Source organism: Thalassophryne amazonica, chromosome 19 (genome assembly GCF_902500255.1).
Source record: "Thalassophryne amazonica chromosome 19, fThaAma1.1, whole genome shotgun sequence".
NCBI lineage: Eukaryota > Metazoa > Chordata > Actinopteri > Batrachoidiformes > Batrachoididae > Thalassophryne > Thalassophryne amazonica.
The window spans coordinates 4,978,815-5,001,273 of record NC_047121.1 but is presented as its reverse complement, the minus strand read 5'-3'; the positions used below and the strand labels follow the sequence as shown (position 1 = coordinate 5,001,273).

At 39.8% G+C, this 22,459-nt stretch overlaps 1 protein-coding gene and 1 long non-coding RNA gene across 2 annotated transcripts in view; one reads left to right on the top strand and one right to left on the bottom strand.

The window, feature by feature from the left end:
* The window catches only part of alk (ALK receptor tyrosine kinase), a 1,475,036-nt gene that overhangs the window by 574,348 nt on the left and 878,229 nt on the right, over positions 1-22,459 (top strand). The window contains 1 exon segment of the mRNA XM_034159972.1: positions 16,803-16,913. Within this exon segment, the coding sequence (XP_034015863.1) occupies positions 16,803-16,913 (111 nt within the window).
* Positions 1-22,459, bottom strand: part of LOC117501140 — a 1,097,271-nt gene that overhangs the window by 978,111 nt on the left and 96,701 nt on the right. The window lies entirely within an intron of this gene.

Sequence of the window (22,459 nt, the reverse complement as noted above, 5' to 3'; positions counted from 1 at the left end):
TCTGGCCAATTTTCTTAAATCCTCCAAACCGTGACTATCCAGGGTTGGGACCAGGAAGCAGGGTTGTAGTCTTACACACCTCTCTGCAGCTTCTCTCCCCCTGCCATCCCCTCATTACCCCATCCCCGTAGAGACGGTGCCTGCTCCCAGACTACCAATAACCAGCAAAAATCTATTTAAGCATAAAAATTCAAAAAGAAAAAATAATATAGCACCTTCAACTGCACCACAGACTAAAACAGTTAAATGTGGTCTATTAAACATTAGGTCTCTCTCTTCTAAGTCCCTGTTGGTAAATGATATAATAATTGATCAACATATTGATTTATTCTGCCTTACAGAAACCTGGTTACAGCAGGATGAATATGTTAGTTTAAATGAGTCAACACCCCCGATTCACACTAACTGTCAGAATGCTCATAGCACGGGCCGGGGCGGAGGATTAGCAGCAATCTTCCATTCCAGCTTATTAATTAATCAAAAACCCAGACAGAGCTTTAATTCATTTGAAAGCTTGGCTCTTAGTCTTGTCCATCCAAATTGGAAGTCCCAAAAACCAGTTTTATTTGTTACTATCTATCGTCCACCTGGTCGTTACTGTGAGTTTCTCTGTGAATTTTCAGACCTTTTGTCTGACTTAGTGCTTAGCTCAGATAAGATAATTATAGTGGGCGATTTTAACATCCACACAGATGCTGAGAATGACAGCCTCAACACTGCATTTAATCTATTATTAGACTCTATTGGCTTTGCTCAAAAAGTAAATGAGTCCACCCACCACTTTAATCATATCTTAGATCTTGTTCTGACTTATGGTATGGAAATAGAAGACTTAACAGTATTCCCTGAAAACTCCCTTCTGTCTGATCATTTCTTAATAACATTTACATTTACTCTGATGGACTACCCAGCAGTGGGGAATAAGTTTCATTACACTAGAAGTCTTTCAGAAAGCGCTGTAATCATATTTGTCTAATAGATTACAATTTGTTCATGTAAATGGGGAATCTTCTTCACAGACTAAAGTTAATTATGGAGTTCCACAAGGTTCTGTGCTAGGACCAATTTTATTCACTTTATACATATGATCAATCTATCTTTGTTAGTTGGCTATGTACCACAGGCTTTTAAGGTGGCAGTAATTAAACCATTACTTAAAAAGCCATCACTTGACCCAGCTATCTTAGCTAATTATAGGCCAATCTCCAACCTTCCTTTTCTCTCAAAAATTCTTGAAAGGGTAGTTGTAAAACAGCTAACTGATCATCTGCAGAGGAATGGTCTATTTGAAGAGTTTCAGTCAGGTTTTAGAATTCATCATAGTACAGAAACAGCATTAGTGAAGGTTACAAATGATCTTCTTATGGCCTCGGACAGCGGACTCATCTCTGTGCTTGTTCTGTTAGACCTCAGTGCTGCTTTTGATACTGTTGACCATAAAATTTTATTACAGAGATTAGAGCATGCCATAGGTATTAAAGGCACTGCGCTGCGGTGGTTTGAATCATATTTGTCTAATAGATTACAATTTGTTCATGTAAATGGGGAATCTTCTTCACAGACTAAAGTTAATTATGGAGTTCCACAAGGTTCTGTGCTAGGACCAATTTTATTCACTTTATACATGCTTCCCTTAGGCAGTATTATTAGACGGTATTGCTTAAATTTTCATTGTTACGCAGATGATACCCAGCTTTATCTATTCATGAAGCCAGAGGACACACACCAATTAGCTAAACTGCAGGATTGTCTTACAGACATAAAGACATGGATGACCTCTAATTTCCTGCTTTTAAACTCAGATAAAACTGAAGTTATTGTACTTGGCCCCACAAATCTTAGAAACATGGTGTCTAACCAGATCCTTACTCTGGATGGCATTACCCTGACCTCTAGTAATACTGTGAAAAATCTTGGAGTCATTTTTGATCAGGATATGTCATTCAAAGCGCATATTAAACAAATATGTAGGACTGCTTTTTTGCATTTACGCAATATCTCTAAAATCAGAAAGGTCTTGTCTCAGAGTGATGCTGAAAAACTAATTCATGCATTTATTTCCTCTAGGCTGGACTATTGTAATTCATTATTATCAGGTTGTCCTAAAAGTTCCCTAAAAAGCCTTCAGTTAATTCAAAATGCTGCAGCTAGAGTACTGACGGGGACTAGAAGGAGAGAGCATATCTCACCCATATTGGCCTCTCTTCATTGGCTTCCTGTTAATTCTAGAATAGAATTTAAAATTCTTCTTCTTACTTATAAGGTTTTGAATAATCAGGTCCCATCTTATCTTAGGGACCTCGTAGTACCATATCACCCCAATAGAGCGCTTCACTCTCAGACTGCAGGCTTACTTGTAGTTCCTAGGGTTTGTAAGAGTAGAATGGGAGGCAGAGCCTTCAGCTTTCAGGCTCCTCTCCTGTGGAACCAGCTCCCAATTCAGATCAGGGAGACAGACACCCTCTCTACTTTTAAGATTAGGCTTAAAACTTTCCTTTTTGCTAAAGCTTATAGTTAGGGCTGGATCAGGTGACCCTGAACCATCCCTTAGTTATGCTGCTATAGACGTAGACTGCTGGGGGGTTCCCATGATGCACTGTTTCTTTCTCTTTTTGCTCTGTATGCACCACTCTGCATTTAATCATTAGTGATCGATCTCTGCTCCCCTCCACAGCATGTCTTTTTCCTGGTTCTCTCCCTCAGCCCCAACCAGTCCCAGCAGAAGACTGCCCCTCCCTGAGCCTGGTTCTGCTGGAGGTTTCTTCCTGTTAAAAGGGAGTTTTTCCTTCCCACTGTAGCCAAGTGCTTGCTCACAGGGGGTCGTTTTGACCGTTGGGGTTTTACATAATTATTGTATGGCCTTGCCTTACAATATAAAGCGCCTTGGGGCAACTGTTTGTTGTGATTTGGCGCTATATAAAAAAATTGATTGATTGATTGATTGACATCAAACATGTAAAAGAATGACATCAGCAGTGGTGAAGCTGTGGTCTGTGTGGCTGTTAAACATGTGGAAGTAAATCTGGGCGATCAGAGAATAAAATTGAGCAATACCATCAGGAATTGTGGGAGCAGTGCAAGTTCATGAAAGACACAACCTTTAAAGTAAAAGTTCAAGAAGAAGACAGTCAGTATGTTGTGGAGTGTTTATATGGAATTAAATCTGTGCCATCAGAGTTTGAATTTTAATTTTTAAGGTTGTTTTTTTTTTTTAAGCATCAAAATCAGTTTGAATTTGAATTTTTAAGATTGTTTTTTTTAAGAATCAAAATCAGAGTTTGAAGTTGAATTTCTAAGGTTGAATTTGTTTAGCATCAAAGTATTCAGCCTCAAAAACTTCAACCTAAAAAAAAAAAAGACCTCCAAAAAATTCAACATCAAATTCTCAATCATCCAACATCACAGATTTACTACTACAGGGATCAATTGCTTCTCCCTGCTTTTCTATTTCTTGAGGTTGAATCTTTTTTTTTTTTTTTAGGTTTAATTTTTTTAGGTTGACGTTTTTGAGGCTGAATATTTTGATGCTAAACAAATTCAACCTTAGAAATTCAACTTCAAACTCTGATTTTGATGCTTAAAAAAAAATTCAAATTCAAACTCTGATGGCACAGATTTACTTCCATATAAACACTCCACAACATACTGTCTTCTTGAACTTTTACTTTAAAGGTTGTGTCTTTCACGAACTATATACATATGTATACTATTTCTACCTCATTTTCTTATTTTATTGTATTGTTACAAGTATTATTTGTTGTGTGTTGAGGGGGTGTGGCTGGATATTTTGGTGTTCTTTTCTTTTCTTTGCTCTCCAGGTGGCATGAGAACTGATTTGTCTGTGGAGAAGGTGCTGACTCAAGAATCCTTCACCCTCATCAACATCATGTGTAGCACCTGTGAATGGTGCTCATGTGCAGCCTTAAAGACTTTCAGCTGAAGCAGATAATTGGATGGCGTTCTGCATTTAAGTCATGTGTGATTCAAGCAGAACTGCCGGGAACTCGACCTTGTGATGTCCGTTTGTGAGACGCTGAGGACCGCGCCTGGGTTTGACACATCGAGCCCATGAAGCAAGGAAGGGTGAGGGACACATGCTGTCAGCACACATTAAAGGTGATTAAGTGTTTGACTAATTGTTGATAGTAACTTGGTATTTTGTTACGCAGTATATTTGAATTGTGATGAGGATTGTGCAGCTCGCTTCTCACTGCTGTGGCATGCGGACAAGTGATCCTCCACCTGTTGTGAGAAGCTGCTCATTTGCATAAAGCTTAAAATACAGACCTGTATGTGTTGCTGATAGTGTGTGTCTTTTGAAGGATATTAGTTGTAACTGCTAACTTACCTCACCTCTTCTATGCTTCGCAGAGAGTTGGTTTGTCGTGTCCACCTGGGGGGTGTTTGGCGGTGGTAGTGGGTCCAGGAGCGCCGGGCTTCGATCCTTTTGGGCGCTGGAGAGCGTGCCAGCCTTCACTCCACCAGAAGGACGCTATTTCTGTTTTTACACTTTTTATGCACCAGTGGGTGAAATAAATATATTGTTTTTGGAACCGCTTTTCTGGTTATTTGTAGCGCTGGGTTCCATCTGACGCAGGTCCGCTCCTCAACCCGCGTCGACACATAACAATTATTACTATTATTGCTTATCTCTGCACACTCTGTTTGATGCACATTTTCCTCTACTCGCACTCATCTTGTGTGTTTTTTAAGAGCTGACGTAAAGTGAATTTCTCCACTGTGAGATCAATAAAGTCTTATCTTATCTTACACTGCTCCCACAATTCCTGGTGGTATTGCTCTGTTTCATTTGTATCTATAAGCCTACAAAAATTGCAGAAAAATGAAAATGTATTTATTGTTACATTTGTGTCCTAAATAGACCAACATATCTAATTGTGACTTTTGGCAATAATATTGAACGCTGTGTAAGTGGATCAGAGTAACACAATTACAATTTCTGGAGAGCAGGTGGGACTGCGTAACTTTTTTCCCCCAGTGTTATAGTATTTTTCTTTTTAAAGTGCATTTTTTTAAATTACTGCCTGTTCAGTTTGGCAGTGATGATGTTTGTTTGAAACCACAGCCGTAGTAGTCAAACTGCAAAGAAATGCAGGTGTCACTGTCTGAGAGGAAAATAATTTTCTTTAATGAGCATGAATGACACCCGGCTGACATCCTTATTATTGCTGTGTAGCCCTTTCTTTTCCTGCATAATGGTGTCAGACTGGAGTCCTATGATCTAGTTCTTTGATACAGACATTTGGTGTTCGCCTAGAGAGACAAAGCAGCGCTTGATCTTATTCTGAATTCCGGGTACATGTGTCAGATGAACACACATTACCCAGGGGAGCCTCTGCTGTGCTGTCACAACGCATTCACATCTCAGTGTTTCAGGGTCGGGTGCAGCTGCTATTTCATCATATAGTCTGAAACTCATTGCTTATTCAAAAATGTACAGTGTTACTGTTCAACTAAGTTGCTGTATTATTAAGTACAGTTTCTCCTTGGAACTTGGTGGATCAGTGGTCAGTCCAGTCAAGCTTCAATGCCTCCTTATGTGTAATACGTGCAGTAGATGCATGTAACAACCTCAAGTCTTGGTTTTCAAATGTCAGGAGAGCTGCGACAATTTGAAACCGACAGGCTTGTATCATGAGATACATTCAGTCAAAATGAGTTCTCTTCACAAGCTTTACTGCATTGACTGCTTTCAAGAAGTACTCAGAAAATGCTGTGGTTCTTAATTTCTTCCTGTGCTGACTTTTATCTATCTAGAATGGCTTTAGATACAGACTTGGTACCAAGTCAACATGCTGCTTATTAATGCTGCCCATATTGTGTCCTCCTGAAACGAGTTTGCTCTGTGGGATAGGAGTTGGACGAACTGTATATAGACGGGGGTTCAACACAGTGTGTGCTCGTGCTGCCTGTCTGTGTCCGTGGGCAAGACACTTCATTTGCATGAGCCCCAACCTCTGGCTGCCAAAATGAGGCCTACACAGAAGAAGAAAATGTTGCAGTTCCTTGACTGGCCACTTGAGGCTGGCTCCAAAAGTGATCAGATTGCAGTAGCGGTCCATGTTAAAATGTCCACCTCAACAGCAAAAATAAAAATGTTTGCAGCCTGGGTTTTAATAACTTGCAAATTTACCATTTTATTAAGACAAGAAGTTATGCACAATTAGGGGCGTGGTCACTTTGAGGTGCAGCTAGTATATAGTGAGTCAGGTTCAGAGCTAACTGACAGTAAGTGAAAGCAAGATGGTCATCTGTCAGAACATCAGCACTCAGCGGCCGAGCTCTGCCTCCATGTTTTGAGATTCACGTCTATCAAATCTACCCAAGGAGGCCACTTCAAACACTGTGAAAACCTTCAGCTCATGTGTTCACTCAGACAAATGTTTTCTGTTCCAATTAGAAATGCATAACATAACATGAAAAGTTATTCTCATGTAGTCTGTCTTGTATATAGAAGTGGAATAATACGCACAGTGTTGCACAGTTTAATACAAACGTATTATTAGAAAATTCCTACAGTGGTTCTGATTTGGCTGTGACACTCAACAATTTAGAGTGAGGAATAATAATTGTTTTTATTGTAATGTATTATTTATAATATATTCTGTATTATGTTATATCAAATATAGATATATTGTTACATTTTTCCCCAGTTAATTATTTTATTAATTAAAAGCACCAAAGGATCATCTCTTCTATACTCTTTAGCTCTGGTCAAACAGAGGCTGCTAGCTGTTGTCGTGGACCATATCTGTCCTTTCTGAGCATTCATTCATTCATTCATTCATCTTCTACCGCTTAGTCCAATTAAGGGTCGCAGGGGGCTGGAGCCTATCCCAGCAGTCATAGAGCATGAGGCGGGGTACACCCAGGACAGGATGCCAGTCTGTCACAGGGCCACAAATTGGCAAACAAACACAGACACACACACACACACACACACACACACACACACACACACACACACACACACACACACACACACACACACACACACACACACACACACACACACACCTACAGACAATTTTTTTTTAAAGATTCCAAGCCACGTAACCCGCATGTCTTTGGATGTGGGAGGAAACCGGAGCACCCGGAGGAAACCCACGCAAACACGGGGAGAACATGCAAACTCCACACAGAAAGGCCACGGGAATTGAACCCACGACCTTCTCGCTGTGTAGCCCTTTCTTTTCCTGCATAATGGTGTCAGACTGGAGTCCTATGATCTAGTTCTTTGATACAGACATTTGTAACCACCATTTGTAAGTGCTAACCACTAAGACACCATGATGCCCATGTTTCTGAGCATTTTATTCCAAATATCTGTAATAATGTGGCTTATGTAAGAAGTCAGTGCTCCGGTATTTCTGTCCAGTGAAATTCTCACATCACTTTTTGCGTCAGCACTTTTAGCAGCTTTTGGTAGATTGATGACATTAGGTCCAGTTAATTCATGATTACTGAGGAAATAATCTGGCTCTAATATCTCATAACCACACCCAAAAAAATACTACCCAGTCCCCAAAAATATGACTTAAAAAAACACCCGATCCAATGATGGCCTGTTTGCTTTTAGCTTGCTTAGTAACTGTGAGATTGGGTTATGTTTGGGCTTCATTTGTCTTGTCCATGTCATGTAGGGTCTTGTCCACGCTCCACATCTTTTTATGGATTAGCTGGGACATAGGGGAGTAACCGCGGCCAACAGGGTGATGACCAGACCAGCAATTTTTTTGGTTTCAAAATGGCTCTTGCAAGTCTCTTCCATAAACCTGTGCGTGTTGTCACTTAGAGTTTGTCCAGTAGATATAGTCTGTGTCTGCATTGTCCCAGGCCGTCCAGCTGAAAATTTCTGGGGAAGTAACTTGTGATGGACTTTTGTCCATTTCCACTGCTATCTGGGGATAATAACAGTCCCAGTAGGCCTCATGGTGAGGATATATACTTCTTCTTTAGCAAGTCTGAGAATTCAGTTTCCATTTCCAAGCTGTTTGTACTCTGTTGTAACCTCTGCTTTTGTTTTACCTTTAATTTTCATTGACTGAGGATCGGAGGGTTTGCTGAGATTACTTTCATGTAAAGAACTGATGGCATCAGTGGCGTCACAGGGTTCAGGTTTCTGTGCATTGCTCAACTTAATAACTTGGATCCTGCACTTAAAACCAAAATCCCCACTTGTTTACAAGATGAGGTTTTTACTAAAATGCTGTATGTGTTGTTACCTCACATGACAGTGATCCTCTTAAAAATGACTGATCCCCTTAAAGCTAACAGCAACCGTAGGCAAAATGTTGATGCTGTTTCTTTGTCTCTTAACCTCATTTAATCTTGAATACTTGTCAGAATGGTGTAAAGTTTTGTTTTTATCACTGCAATGTGATTTAGAAACTTAAAAGACTTTGCTTTTGAGGTACTCGATACCCGTGAATTTCTTCATGCACTCGCATGCTGGTTTTGGGTTGCAGCAGAACGTGCAGAATTCTGTTGAAGTTCTGAATGAAAGTCATCGTCCTAAGTGGACATCAGAGCTAATTGGATTGAAATCTGTGTGCTCATTTGTAGCAGAGAGAGAGAGGGGCCAGTTCCAGGCCTCAGCTGCGTGACGTGTCACTGGTTGACTTTGACGGGCACTTAATGACACGTCACTGAGGCAAACAGGTAATCAATTTATTTAGGCAGTAATGTATGTATCCCAAGGTAAGGCTTTAATTAATGCCCAAAAAGAGAAGGACAGCAGTGACAGAAAAGGCCTCGGACTGTGAAAATCCAACAGTGTAAATCGGATGCTTTCTCATTTCCTTCTTAATTAGTAGTAATTGGATTGATACTGGGTTATGATTTGTTACATTTACTTGCACATCCCAGCCTAACCTGGATATGAGTGGATGGTGTATAAGACCAACTTATCTGTACAGCAGTGTTTCTGAAACTCTTTCAGACCAAGGACGCCTTAACCAATAAAAAATAAAATTAAAAATAATTTTGCAGACGACCTAACTCCCCAAATATCCAAATAACAAAATACAGTATATTATACCCATGAGATTTTGGAGTCATTTTTAAACAGTTTAAGAAACAAATGTGAGCTAGAATATGATGCAATATTTTACCAATATACTCATGGACAACTAGGGGGCGCACAAGGACCACTGACCTGCTGCACAGTCTAACAGCATGAATTAAGGGGATGACTGTGAAAACTGGCACATCCAAAGGGTCTACTGACTTGAAATAAGTCATGACTAAAAACAAAAAACAAAAACATTACAACAAGAGAATTAAAAAAAAAAAAAAAACAACTTACAGAGAACATATTTTGTTGCTTGTATTTATACAGTGGTGGATCCAGCTAATCTAAAAATTATAATCAATTTCCACTAATATATTTACTGTGAGGTTAACTGAGAGAATGGGAAACTAGCATCAACTAAAATGTTTAGTTCAGGCTACTGCTAATCACTAAGTTCTGTTATATCAATTGAGCTTTGGCTTGTTTTATTCTAAGTTTATTTATTTGCTCAAATCAACAATATAATACAACAGTACATTAGACTTTCAAGTTACAATTAAAAGTTTGAAAATATGTTACTTTAAAATGCAGTATTTTATAGCACCATTTCCACCTTGTTTGTGCAGTCTGCCACTGTGTTTTATTTTTCACACCCAAAACCCAAGAATTTTGAAAAATGTATGTATGTATGTATGTATATATACACATATATACAGTAGTGTTCAGAATAATAGTAGTGCTATGTGACTAAAAGATTAATCCAGGTTTTGGGTATATTTCTTATTGTTACATGGGAAACAAGGTACCAGTAGATTCAGTAGATTCTAACAAATCAAACATGACCAAGCATTCATGATATGCGCACTCTTAAGGCTATGAAACTGGACTATTAAAAAAAAAAGTAGAAAAGGGGGTGTTCACAATAATAGTAGTGTGGCATTCAGTCAGTGAGTTCGTCAATTTTGTGGAACAAACAGATGTGAATCAGGTGTCCCCTATTTAAGGATGAAGCCAGCACCTGTTGAACATACTTTTCTCTTTGAAAGCCTGAGGAAAATGGGACATTCAAGATATTGTTCAGAAGAACAGCATAGTTTGATTAAAAAGTTGATTGGAGAGGGGAAAACTTATACGCAGGTGCAAAACATTATAGGATGTTCATCTACAGTGATCTCCAATGCTTTAAAATGGACAAAAAAAAAACAGAGACAGGTGGAAGAAAACGGAAAACAACCATCAAAATGGATAGAAGAATAACCAGAATGGCAAAGGCTCACCCATTGATCAGCTCCAGGATGATCAAAGACAGTCTGGAGTTACCTGTAAGTGCTGTGACAGTTAGAAGACGCCTGTGTGAAGCTAATTTATTTGCAAGAATCCCCCACAAAGTCCCTCTGTTAAATAAAAGACGTGCAGAAGAGGTTACAATTTGCCAAAGAACACATCAACTGGCCTAAAGAAAAATGGAGGAATATTTTGTGTTCTTTTTCGGTCCAAGGGCCGCAGACAGTTTGTGAGACGACCCCCAAACTCTGAATTCAAGCCACAGTTCACAGTGAAGACAGTGAAGCATGGTGGTGCAAGCATCATGATATGGGCATGTTTCTCCTACTATGGTGTTGGGACTATATATCGCATACCAGGTATCATGGATCAGTTTGGATATGTCAAAATACTTGAAGAGGTCATGTTGCCTTATGCTGAAGAGGGCATGCCCTTGAAATGGGTGTTTCAACAAGACAATGACCCCAAGCACACTAGTAAACCAGCAAAATCTTGGTTCGAAACCAACAAAATTAATTTAATCAAACTACGCTGTTCTTCTGAACAATGTCTTGAACATCCCATTTTCCTCAGGTTTTCAAAGAGAAAAGCATGTTCAACAGGTGCTGACTTCATCCTTAAATAGGGGACACCTGATTCACACCTGTTTGTTCCACAAAACTGACGAACTCACTGACTGAATGCCACACTACTATTATTGTGAACACCCCCTTTTCTACTTTTTTTTACTAATAGCCCAATTTCATAGCCTTAAGAGTGTTTATATCATGACTGCTTGGTCTTTTTGGATTTGTGAGAATCTACTGAATCTACTGGTACCTTGGTTCCCATGTAACAATAAGAAATATACTCAAACACTACTGTGTGTGTGTGTATATATATATATATATATATATATATATATATATATATATATATATATATATATATATATATATATATATATATATATATATATATATATATATATATCTTCCTATGTACTGTGAAGATGGACCTTCTGATAAATGCTGCAGTATTGTTGACTAAAAAGTACTGGCTAAAACATGATGATAATAGACAAAGATGAAAAAACATGACAGTGGACGACAAGAAATGTCTACATTGAGTATTTGTATGTGGACAAAGGACTGTGTGCTGTAAATGTGTTGTGTGAATGCATGTCATTATTGCCCATTTGTGTTTTCCCACTCGGTCATCTTAGAGTAGATGTATTCAAATTGCCAGTTATAACAATCCCCTGACAGCATCTCAGTCAGCCAACCAGTCAGTTATGATTGTGGTCTGGCTCTTTGAATATGGACATCAATACCCGGCCAGCACCCACACCTGTCAGTGAGCCAGCTTGCTCTCCCAGCACCTCATCAGCTTGTCTGGATGCTCCTCACCCAGCCAGCACCACAGCTGCCAGTTACCTATTTCCCCTACACACCCAGTGCTCCGCTGTCCAGCCGGCAGCCCTCATGTAGCAGAAGCCAACTACTCAGCGACAGCGTTCCCTCTAGGAGCTCGTGATCCATTCCAGAAACCATTCTGCATGGTCGCTGCAGCAGCAGCTGCAGGCCTCCGAACCTGGCCTTCCATTTGGGACCCAGTCAACTGTTGCTCAGTGTGAAGAGCAGTTTATCCATTCCCAGACTCGAGCTTCCTCCTCGACTCAGGCAACGGGATCTTGGCAGATTTTCCAAATGCACAATAAAATTCAAAACCATGTCAATTTTATGATACTGTGGAGAGAACAACTGACGAGTTAAACCATTGTCTCCTCCAAGGCAGTTGTGCTGCAGCCTCTGGCTGTCTGATCTTCCTTTGCCTGTTTTATGCATGGGAGCTGAAAGCAGAAAGCAGGAATTAAGAAGTGGAATTCTGTCTCGAGTCTTGATTATCACCTGCATGTGTAAAGGTCAAGGCGATGCTCTGCTGGACACCTGTGATCATACTGCAGACATTCATCATTCTTTCTGGTGTCTCTTGTAACATAAAGTAACTGTGACATAGAGGCAGTAGATCAGTGGGATAAGGAGCTGGCCTACTGGTATAAAGACCTGGGTTTGATCTCCAGTGAGGCCACCTGTCTGAGTCCTTGGACAACACACGTCATCTGTGTTATCTCAGTCCACCCAGCTGTAAAATGGGTCCCAGGCTTGCCTGGGGAAGTAACCTGTGCCAGACTGGCTTCCCATTGACAAGGAGTTGTAGAGTCTCATCCGCTTCACACTACGGAATCTCAGGATGAGGACCAGCACCAATGGGCCACAGTGCCTACATCAAATTTAAGTCTCTTTCCTCTGTAACAACACAGTAGGTAAAGGAATCATTGATGGAACTTGTAGAAGTACATCAGAGATTTCCGTCTGGGGAAGCTGGTTGTTATTTTCATTGGAATAGTCGCTGTTGGCCTTTTTTGCCCTTTTGAGGTCGTTGTTGTTAATAAAAAGCATCATCAAGCTTGGCTGACATAAAAACCTATGACTCAAATCCATATAGTTTTTGAAAAAAATAAAAAGGTCCGTTACTTTTCTAACAGACCTCGTGTGTGTGTGTATATATATATATATATATATATATATATATATATATATATATATATATATATATATACGTATGTGCACAGTTCTTCCAGAGACTACACCTATTTTCTTTCTTTGGTTCTTTCACCTTCTTAGCAGGGGTTCACCTATCTCCACTCCAAAGTCCAATCACCTTTAGGTGTCCCTCCAAGTAATATTCTCACCATGTTTGAAGGAAATCCATCTGGCAATTTTTGATTTATCTTATCGAGAGACACACACAGACACACACACACCAGTGAAAACAATAACCTGCGTACTGCTTCGCCAACATGCAGGATAATTAGCATCTTTTGGATGTGGTTCAGTGCAAAGCCCTGTTTGTGCCATCAAACATTTTTAACTTTGTTTTTTTTTTTGTTTTTTTTTTTTGGCTGGCCACAAATGCAGTTGCAGGCTGGATGTGACTGATGTTCAGCAGACATGAAAGATGAACAGTGGCATGTGCACAGCTTGAAGGAAGAGAAAAGCAGGAATTACTCCGAAAAAATACAGCTTTTTCACAAATGACCACCATCAAAACAAAGATTAAAGTCAAAGTTTGCTTATTTGTGTTGCACTTGTATAACATTGTGCATAATTTCAAAAATCCTGTTGTGTATATTTTCATTAAGCAAATTATTGCATGCATAGTTACCAGTGGGCTGTCCCTGTGCCTCCTGCTGCCACCTACCATCTGTTAGTGTAGGTGATGATATGCAACTGTAATGACCGGTAAGGTTTTTCTGTTTTAAAAACATCCACATGTGAATGAAGCACGAGCAGCAGGCGCCATCTGGCTGCAAAAACCTGCACTTTGGATGTATCGCCCTCATTATTTTTAGCTTTCTTAAAATGTATTTCTTAAATGCAATGTTGATATTAACTAATCAAACCCTTGAAATGAATATTAAACAAGTCAACTTACTGTTAAACAAGTTGATTTATTTTTTGCTTGGGGTCATTAGAGTGGGTCCAGCTGTTCGTTTGGCACAGCTTTTTATTCTGGATGTCCTTCCTGATGCAGCTCCAGCAATAGAAGGAGAATGGGACATGGAACCCTATGTGTCAGCCACACTGAGGCAACATAAACCGTGACTATGGGACAACATTGACTGAAGCCAAAGTGCATGCTGTTCATTGCCACAAAAGGCATCATTTACAATCAATCGCTCTTTAAGGCTCATTTGAAATGACTAAAGGATTTATGTAGGAGTCTCCTTTCAAGGAAGTGGTCTATTGGTCTGTGACTGTGCACTAATTATCCTCGGACTGAGGACAACGTGAGTGAGCTGGGTGTGGAGAGGTGGCTGTGGAAAGAGAAAATCGTTGCATCTACTTTACAGTAACAGACTTCTGGTCAATGTAGCCCTAATGAGTCTGAGTAAAAAAAAAAAAAAAAAATCTGAGAAACCTGCCTCCAGTTAATTATACAATTTATTGACATCCAATAGTCAAATCACGTAGGTCCTAGGACTTCTTAAACTAAGCTGACTGCTTTGTGTTGCATTGTGTCTCAAATTTCACAGTGATTATAATCAGTGGTATGACTGCTCATGACATTGATTCCAGATGACAGAAGTTGATCAGGTATTTGCATTCTTTAGTAATGTGATTAAATACCTACAATAGTTCATGTTACATTTTTATTACAGATGCTCTATCAACATGTCACTGTTCAGCTTGACTGAGGCACTGGCAAACTATTCATGGACTTCTCCAAATCTGTTAGAATACAGTGCTACCAGTAGGAAAGACTTTGTGTCACGTGAACGGGTGCAGATCAACTGGTATTGGCACTCTGACACCATAACACCTGTGCATTACATTTTGAGATGCCATAATGTATGGTTCTATATGATCATTTCCATCGAGAACTGAAACTTTACCCTTCATAAATACACAACACCTCCACCATCTTTCATCCATATGGGCTCCAAACTCTTTGAGTTGAGCATTGGTGACCTTGTATTTAGCCTTTCAAGGTCATCTATGGTCATAGGTCATAATACAACCCCAATTCCCATGAAATTGGGATGTTGTGTGAAATGTAAATAAAAACAGAATACAATTTGCAAATCCTCTTTAACCTATATTCAATTGAATGCACCACAAAGACAAGATATTTAATGTTCAAAGTGATAAACTTTATTGTTTTTGTGCAAATACGAGGTCTATTAGAAAAGAAACAGACCGTTTTATTTTTTTTAAAAACTATATGGATTTGATTCATATGTTTTTACGTCAGCCAAGCTTGAACCTTCGTGCACATGCATGAGTTTTTCCACGCCTGTTGGTGACGTCATTTGCCTGTGAGCACGCCTTGTGGGAGGAGTGGTCCAGCCTCCTCGTCGGATTTTCATTGTCTGAGAAGTTGCTAAGAGATTGGTGCTGTGTTTCATCAAAATTTTTTCGAAAACTGTGAGGCACATCCGAGTGGATACCATTCGAGAAATTAAGATGGTTTTCGATGAAAATTTTAATGGCTGATGAGAGATTTTGGATTGTTTCTATCGCTGTAAGGACTTCCTACGGAGAGGGACGTCGCGCAGCGCTCCGAGGAGACGTCGTCATCCTGTTTCAAGCTGAAAACCTCCAAATTTAAGCCTCTGTTGTCCCAGGATGTCGTGAGAGAACAGAGAACTTTCAGAAGAGGTCGGAATCAGCAGTTTATCCAGACATTCCACTGTTAAAGGAGATTTTTTTTAATGAAAGACGTGCGGACGGATTGGCGCGCCCGCCACAGGAAAAACACTTCTGTGTTGATAACCATTTGTAAAATCCAGGCGGCTTTTGGTGGCTTTCAGTTGAGTGAGTATCTGAGAAATTGTTTAACAGCAGGGCATGTTCCAACTTGTCCTTAAGGCTTCCAACGGAGGTGTTTTTCATGTTCTCTGGACAAAAGAGGAAAAAGACAATCCAGAAAGTTCAAAAGCCAGCATGTGTCATGGTATGGGGGTGTGTTAGTGCCCATGGCATGGACAAATTACACATCTGTGATGGCACCATCAATTCTGAAAGGTACATCCAGGTTTTGGAGCAACACATGCTGCCATCCAAGCAACATCTTTTTCAGGGACGTCCCTGCTTATTTCAGCAAGACAATGCCAAGCCACATTCTGCACGTGTTACAACAGCGTGGCTTCGTAGTAAAAGAGTGCGGGTACTAGACTGGCCTGCCTGCAGTCCAGAACTGTTGCCCATTGAAAATGTGTGGCGCATTATGAAGCGCAAAATATGACAACGGAGACCCCGGACTGTTGAACAACTGAAGTCGTACGTCAAGCAAGAATGGGAAAGAATTCCATCTACAAAGCTTCAACAATTAGTGTCCTCAGTTCCCAAACGCTTATTGAGTGTTGTTAGAAGGAAAGGTGATGTAACACAGTGGGAAACATACCACTGTCCCATCTTTTTTGAAACCTGTTGCAGGCATCCATTTCAAAATGAGCAAACATTTGCACAAAAACAATAAAGTTTATCAGTTTGAACATTAAATATCTTGTCTTTGTGGTGTATTCAATTGAATATAGGTTGAAGAGGATTTGCAAATCATTGTATTCTGTTTTTATTTGCATTTTTTTCACAATATCCCAACTTTAATGGGATTGTGGTTGTAGAAAGGTGATATGTGACATCATAATAGTGTTTATTAGTATCCATATGTATCTATAACCGATTGAAGTCACCATTTGCAATATCCCTAATATAAACATATGGCATATTTTTTCCTTGTGTGATCCTCGGTTACTTCAGGGACACATGCTATAAAACAGCACCCTCGTATGTGCTGGTGTAAGACAACAATCAATCCAAATGACAACATGTTTTTAATGATGTCTTCTTGTATATCAGAGATTAAGGCAACATTTTTCAACCTCCTGTATTGTATAGTCAAATGTGATGGTTCAATTTTTCTTTTTTTCTTTCCCCAGGTGAATCATTGGCTGGTAGAATTGCAACTGGTGTTCCAAGAGGATACTGGAATTTCTCTTGGGTGGCAGAGGATAACCTCAGCTTCTCCAGAAACTCAGTGCCCAAGTCAGGTGAGTTGGAAACCCATCAGCCCTCCTCAGAGAGACAGACAGGTTCAGACATCCCTGTCCAACGTGGATTGATTTTGTCTCAATTGGCTGTGAGGGCCAGCGTCGGCTCCACACCAGTGCCATCAAAACATGTCTGACTCACCTGTCCGCAACCATTAGGCTTATTAAAGTAAAGGAAGCGTACCCCGGAAAACAAAACAATCAACTGAAATCAGCTGAACAGCTCTGTTGGTATGGTCAAATTCAACATATCAAATTAATCAACTTATATTGTTGGGACTTAAGACTTTATAATAAGTCAGGATGTCCCGGTCCGACTGCAAAGATTGATGTCGGACCTGTCTGGCTCCAGTTTGTCTGTGTTCCGTCATCGGTATGTATAATCATCTCCGTGTCGGCGGAGCTGAAGACACCATTCTGTTCATGTCTTTTTAATCACTTACCAGCAATATCACACTCGCGCATTTCAGAAGCATTTGCTCTGCTTCAGTTCAAATGCACAGCAAGATGATTTCTGACCAATGCTGCATCTCATTAGCTTTTCACTGCTAGTGTTTTCCAAATGAATACCTTTCTCTCCCCATCTGCTCTAATAATGGTTTCCTTCAGCTAACAGCCTTTGTACAGCCCCCACCCGCTTGGATGGTAAAGGTTAAGTTTAAATACTTTTTTAGAATAACAGTAATACTAATAATATGAAGATGAATGCATTATTTTACAAATAAAGCACAGTCACTGATCTTTAATCAATATTAATCTGTTCTAGTGTCATGAGTGCTGTGTTGCAGTAAGTGAAATTATTAAATCAGATTAAAAAGGAAGTTTGCTTATTTTGTCAAAATAAATACAAAAACATTCAGGAGTAGATTGGATTGAAGATAGGTTTTCCTTTTTTTTTCTTACATTGGATTTACTTTCAAACCATTACCTTGAATTGGCTTCAATGTGTTGTGCAAGTTTATTGTTGAGGAAAATGTCAGATTGATATTCTGTATCAGCAAATACTCATCATTAATTAATTCTGTTGAGAATGGGACAGGAAAACGTGTTTGATGAATAACAGGTTTGTTTAAAAAATTGGATGGTGAGACCACAAACTGACACAGTTGTGAAAAAATTGTGAGATATTGAGTCTATGTAGCATATATATATATATATATATATATATATATATATATATATATATATATATATATACAGTAGTGTTCAGAATAATAGTAGTGCTATGTGACTAAAAAGATTAATCCAGGTTTTGAGTATATTTCTTATTGTTACATGGGAAACAAGGTACCAGTAGATTCAGTAGATTCTCACAAATCCAACAAGACCAAGTATTCATGATATGCACACTCTTAAGGCTATGAAATTGGGCTATTAGTAAAAAAAAAAAAAAGGAGACAAGGGGGTGTTCACAATAATATGCATTGTCAGTGAGTTCGTCAATTTTGTGGAACAAACAGGTGTGAATCAGGTGTCCCCTATTTAAGGATGAAGCCAGCACCTGTTGAACATGCTTTTCTCTTTGAAAGCCTGAGGAAAATGGGACGTTCAAGACATTGTTCAGAAGAACAGCGTAGTCTGATTAAAAAGTTGATTGGAGAGGGGAAAACTTATACGCAGGAGCAAAAAATTATAGGCTGTTCATCTACAATGATCTCCAATGCTTTAAAATGGACAAAAAACCAGAGACGTGTGGAAGAAAATGGAAAACAACCATCAAAATGGGTAGAAGAATAACCAGAATGGCAAAGGCTCACCCATTGATCAGCTCCAGGATGATCAAAGACAGTCTGGAGTTACCTGTAAGTGCTGTGACAGTTAGAAGACGCCTGTGTGAAGCTAATTTATTTGCAAGAATCCCCCACAAAGTCCCTCTGTTAAATAAAAGACATGTGCAGAAGAGGTTACAATTTACCAAAGAACACATCAACTGGCCTAAAGAGAAATGGAGGAATATTTTGTGGATTGATGAGAGTAAAATTGTTCTTTTTGGGTCCAAGGGCCGCAGACAGTTTGTGAGATGACCCCCAAACTCTGAATTCAAGCCACAGTTCACAGTGAAGACAGTGAAGCATGGTAGTTGTAAAACAGCTAACTGATCATCCTTGCTTGCCTCTACTGGTGGTTGGCTCTCACTGCGGTATTGTATCACTTCCTGTTCCGGAGCACAGCAGTGTTTTTCTGTATCTGTTAGCTGTTTAATCTGCGCAGTTAGATTGATCTAGTTATCTAGATTACGATTTGTTTCCCAGTGTAATCTTTACGTGCCTTAACTAAAGCACTCCCTCTGCTGAATCACCTCTAAATTATTTACACATTATTCACTTTCTGTGTTTTTAGGAATCCGCTAGCTTAGCGCAGCTACTAGCTCTTAGCCGGTTTAGCATGGCGGCTTGTCCTGTCTCTCCCGCACTTTTCTGCTCTGGGTGTGAAATGTTTAGTTATTCCTCGGCCTCCTTTAGCAGTAACGGTACTTGTAATAAGTGTAGCTTATTCGTAGCTTTGGAGGCCAGGCTGGGCGAATTGGAGACTCGGCTCCGCACCGTGGAAAATCCTACAGCTAGCCAGGCCCCTGTAGTCGGTGCGGACCAAGGTAGCTTAGCCGCCGTTAGTTCCCCCTTGGCAGATCCCGAGCAGCCGGGAAAGCAGGCCGACTGGGTGACTGTGAGGAGGAAGCGTAGCCCTAAACAGAAGCCCCGTGTACACCGCCAACCCGTTCACATCTCTAACCGTTTTTCCCCACTCGACGACACACCCGCCGAGGATCAAACTCTGGTTATTGGCGACTCTGTTTTGAGAAATGTGAAGTTAGCGACACCAGCAACCATAGTCAATTGTCTTCCGGGGGCCAGAGCAGGCGACATTGAAGGAAATTTGAAACTGCTGGCTAAGGCTAAGCGTAAATTTGGTAAGATTGTAATTCACGTCAGCAGTAATGACACCCGGTTACGCCAATCGGAGGTCACTAAAATTAACATTAAATCGGTGTGTAACTTTGCAAAAACAATGTCGGACTCTGTAGTTTTCTCTGGGCCCCTCCCCAGTCGGACCGGGAGTGACATGTTTAGCCGCATGTTCTCCTTGAATTGCTGGCTGTCTGAGTGGTGTCCAAAAAATGAGGTGGGCTTCATAGATAATTGGCAAAGCTTCTGGGGAAAACCTGGTCTTGTTAGGAGAGACGGCATCCATCCCACTTTGGATGGAGCAGCTCTCATTTCTAGAAATCTGGCCAATTTTCTTAAATCCTCCAAACCGTGACTATCCAGGGTTGGGACCAGGAAGCAGAGTTGTAGTCTTACACACCTCTCTGCAGCTTCTCTCCCCCTGCCATCCCCTCATTACCCCATCCCCGTAGAGACGGTGCCTGCTCCCAGACCACCAATAACCAGCAAAAATCTATTTAAGCATAAAAATTCAAAAAGAAAAAATAATATAGCACCTTCAACTGCACCACAGACTAAAACAGTTAAATGTGGTCTATTAAACATTAGGTCTCTCTCTTTTAAGTCCCTGTTGGTAAATGATATAATAATTGATCAACATATTGATTTATTCTGCCTAACAGAAACCTGGTTACAGCAGGATGAATATGTTAGTTTAAATGAGTCAACACCCCCGAGTCACACTAACTGTCAGAATGCTCGTAGCACGGGCCGGGGCGGAGGATTAGCAGCAATCTTCCATTCCAGCTTATTAATTAATCAAAAACCCAGACAGAGCTTTAATTCATTTGAAAGCTTGTCTCTTAGTCTTGTCAATCCAAATTGGAAGTCCCAAAAACCAGTTTTATTTGTTATTATCTATCGTCCACCTGGTCGTTACTGTGAGTTTCTCTGTGAATTTTCAGACCTTTTGTCTGACTTAGTGCTTAGCTCAGATAAGATAATTATAGTGGGCGATTTTAACATCCACACAGATGCTGAGAATGACAGCCTCAACACTGCATTTAATCTATTATTAGACTCTATTGGCTTTGCTCAAAAAGTAAATGAGTCCACCCACCACTTTAATCATATCTTAGATCTTGTTCTGACTTATGGTATGGAAATAGAAGACTTAACAATATTCCCTGAAAACTCCCTTCTGTCTGATCATTTCTTAATAACATTTACATTTACTCTGATGGACTACCCAGCAGTGGGGAATAAGTTTCATTACACTAGAAGTCTTTCAGAAAGCGCTGTAACTAGGTTTAAGGATATGATTCCTTCTTTATGTTCTCTAATGCCATATACCAACACAGTGCAGAGTAGCTACCTAAACTCTGTAAGGGAGATAGAGTATCTCGTCAATAGTTTTACATCCTCATTGAAGACAACTTTGGATGCTGTAGCTCCTCTGAAAAAGAAAGCTTTAAATCAGAAGTGTCTGACTCCGTGGTATAACTCACAAAGTCGTAGCTTAAAGCAGATAACCCGTAAGTTGGAGAGGAAATGGCATCTCACTAATTTAGAAGATCTTCACTTAGCCTGGAAAAAGAGTCTGTTGCTCTATAAAAAAGCCCTCCGTAAAGCTAGGACATCTTTCTACTCATCACTAATTGAAGAAAATAAGAACAACCCCAGGTTTCTTTTCAGCACTGTAGCCAGGCTGACAAAGAGTCAGAGCTCTATTGAGCTGAGTATTCCATTAACTTTAACTAGTAATGACTTCATGACTTTCTTTGCTAACAGAATTTTAACTATTAGAGAAAAAATTACTCATAACCATCCCAAAGACATATCGTTATCTTTGGCTGCTTTCAGTGATGCCGGTATTTGGTTAGACTCTTTCTCTCCGATTGTTCTGTCTGAGTTATTTTCATTAGTTACTTCATCCAAACATCAACATGTTTATTAGACCCCATTCCTACCAGGCTGCTCAAGGAAGCCCTACCATTATTTAATGCTTCGATCTTAAATATGATCAATCTATCTTTGTTAGTTGGCTATGTACCACAGGCTTTTAAGGTGGCAGTAATTAAACCATTACTTAAAAAGCCATCACTTCACCCAGCTATCTTAGCTAATTATAGGCCAATCTCCAACCTTCCTTTTCTCTCAAAAATTCTTGAAAGGGTAGTTGTAAAACAGCTAACTGATCATCTGCAGAGGAATGGTCTATTTGAAGAGTTTCAGTCAGGTTTTAGAATTCATCATAGTACAGAAACAGCATTAGTGAAGGTTACAAATGATCTTCTTATGGCCTCGGACAGTGGACTCATCTCTGTGCTTGTTCTGTTAGACCTCAGTGCTGCTTTTGATACTGTTGACCATAAAATTTTATTACAGAGATTAGAGCATGCCATAGGTATTAAAGGCACTGGGCTGCGGTGGTTTGAATCATATTTGTCTAATAGATTACAATTTGTTCATGTAAATGGGGAATCTTCTTCACAGACTAAAGTTAATTATGGAGTTCCACAAGGTTCTGTGCTAGGACCAATTTTATTCACTTTATACATGCTTCCCTTAGGCAGTATTATTAGACGGTATTGCTTAAATTTTCATTGTTACGCAGATGATACCCAGCTTTATCTATCCATGAAGCCAGAGGACACACACCAA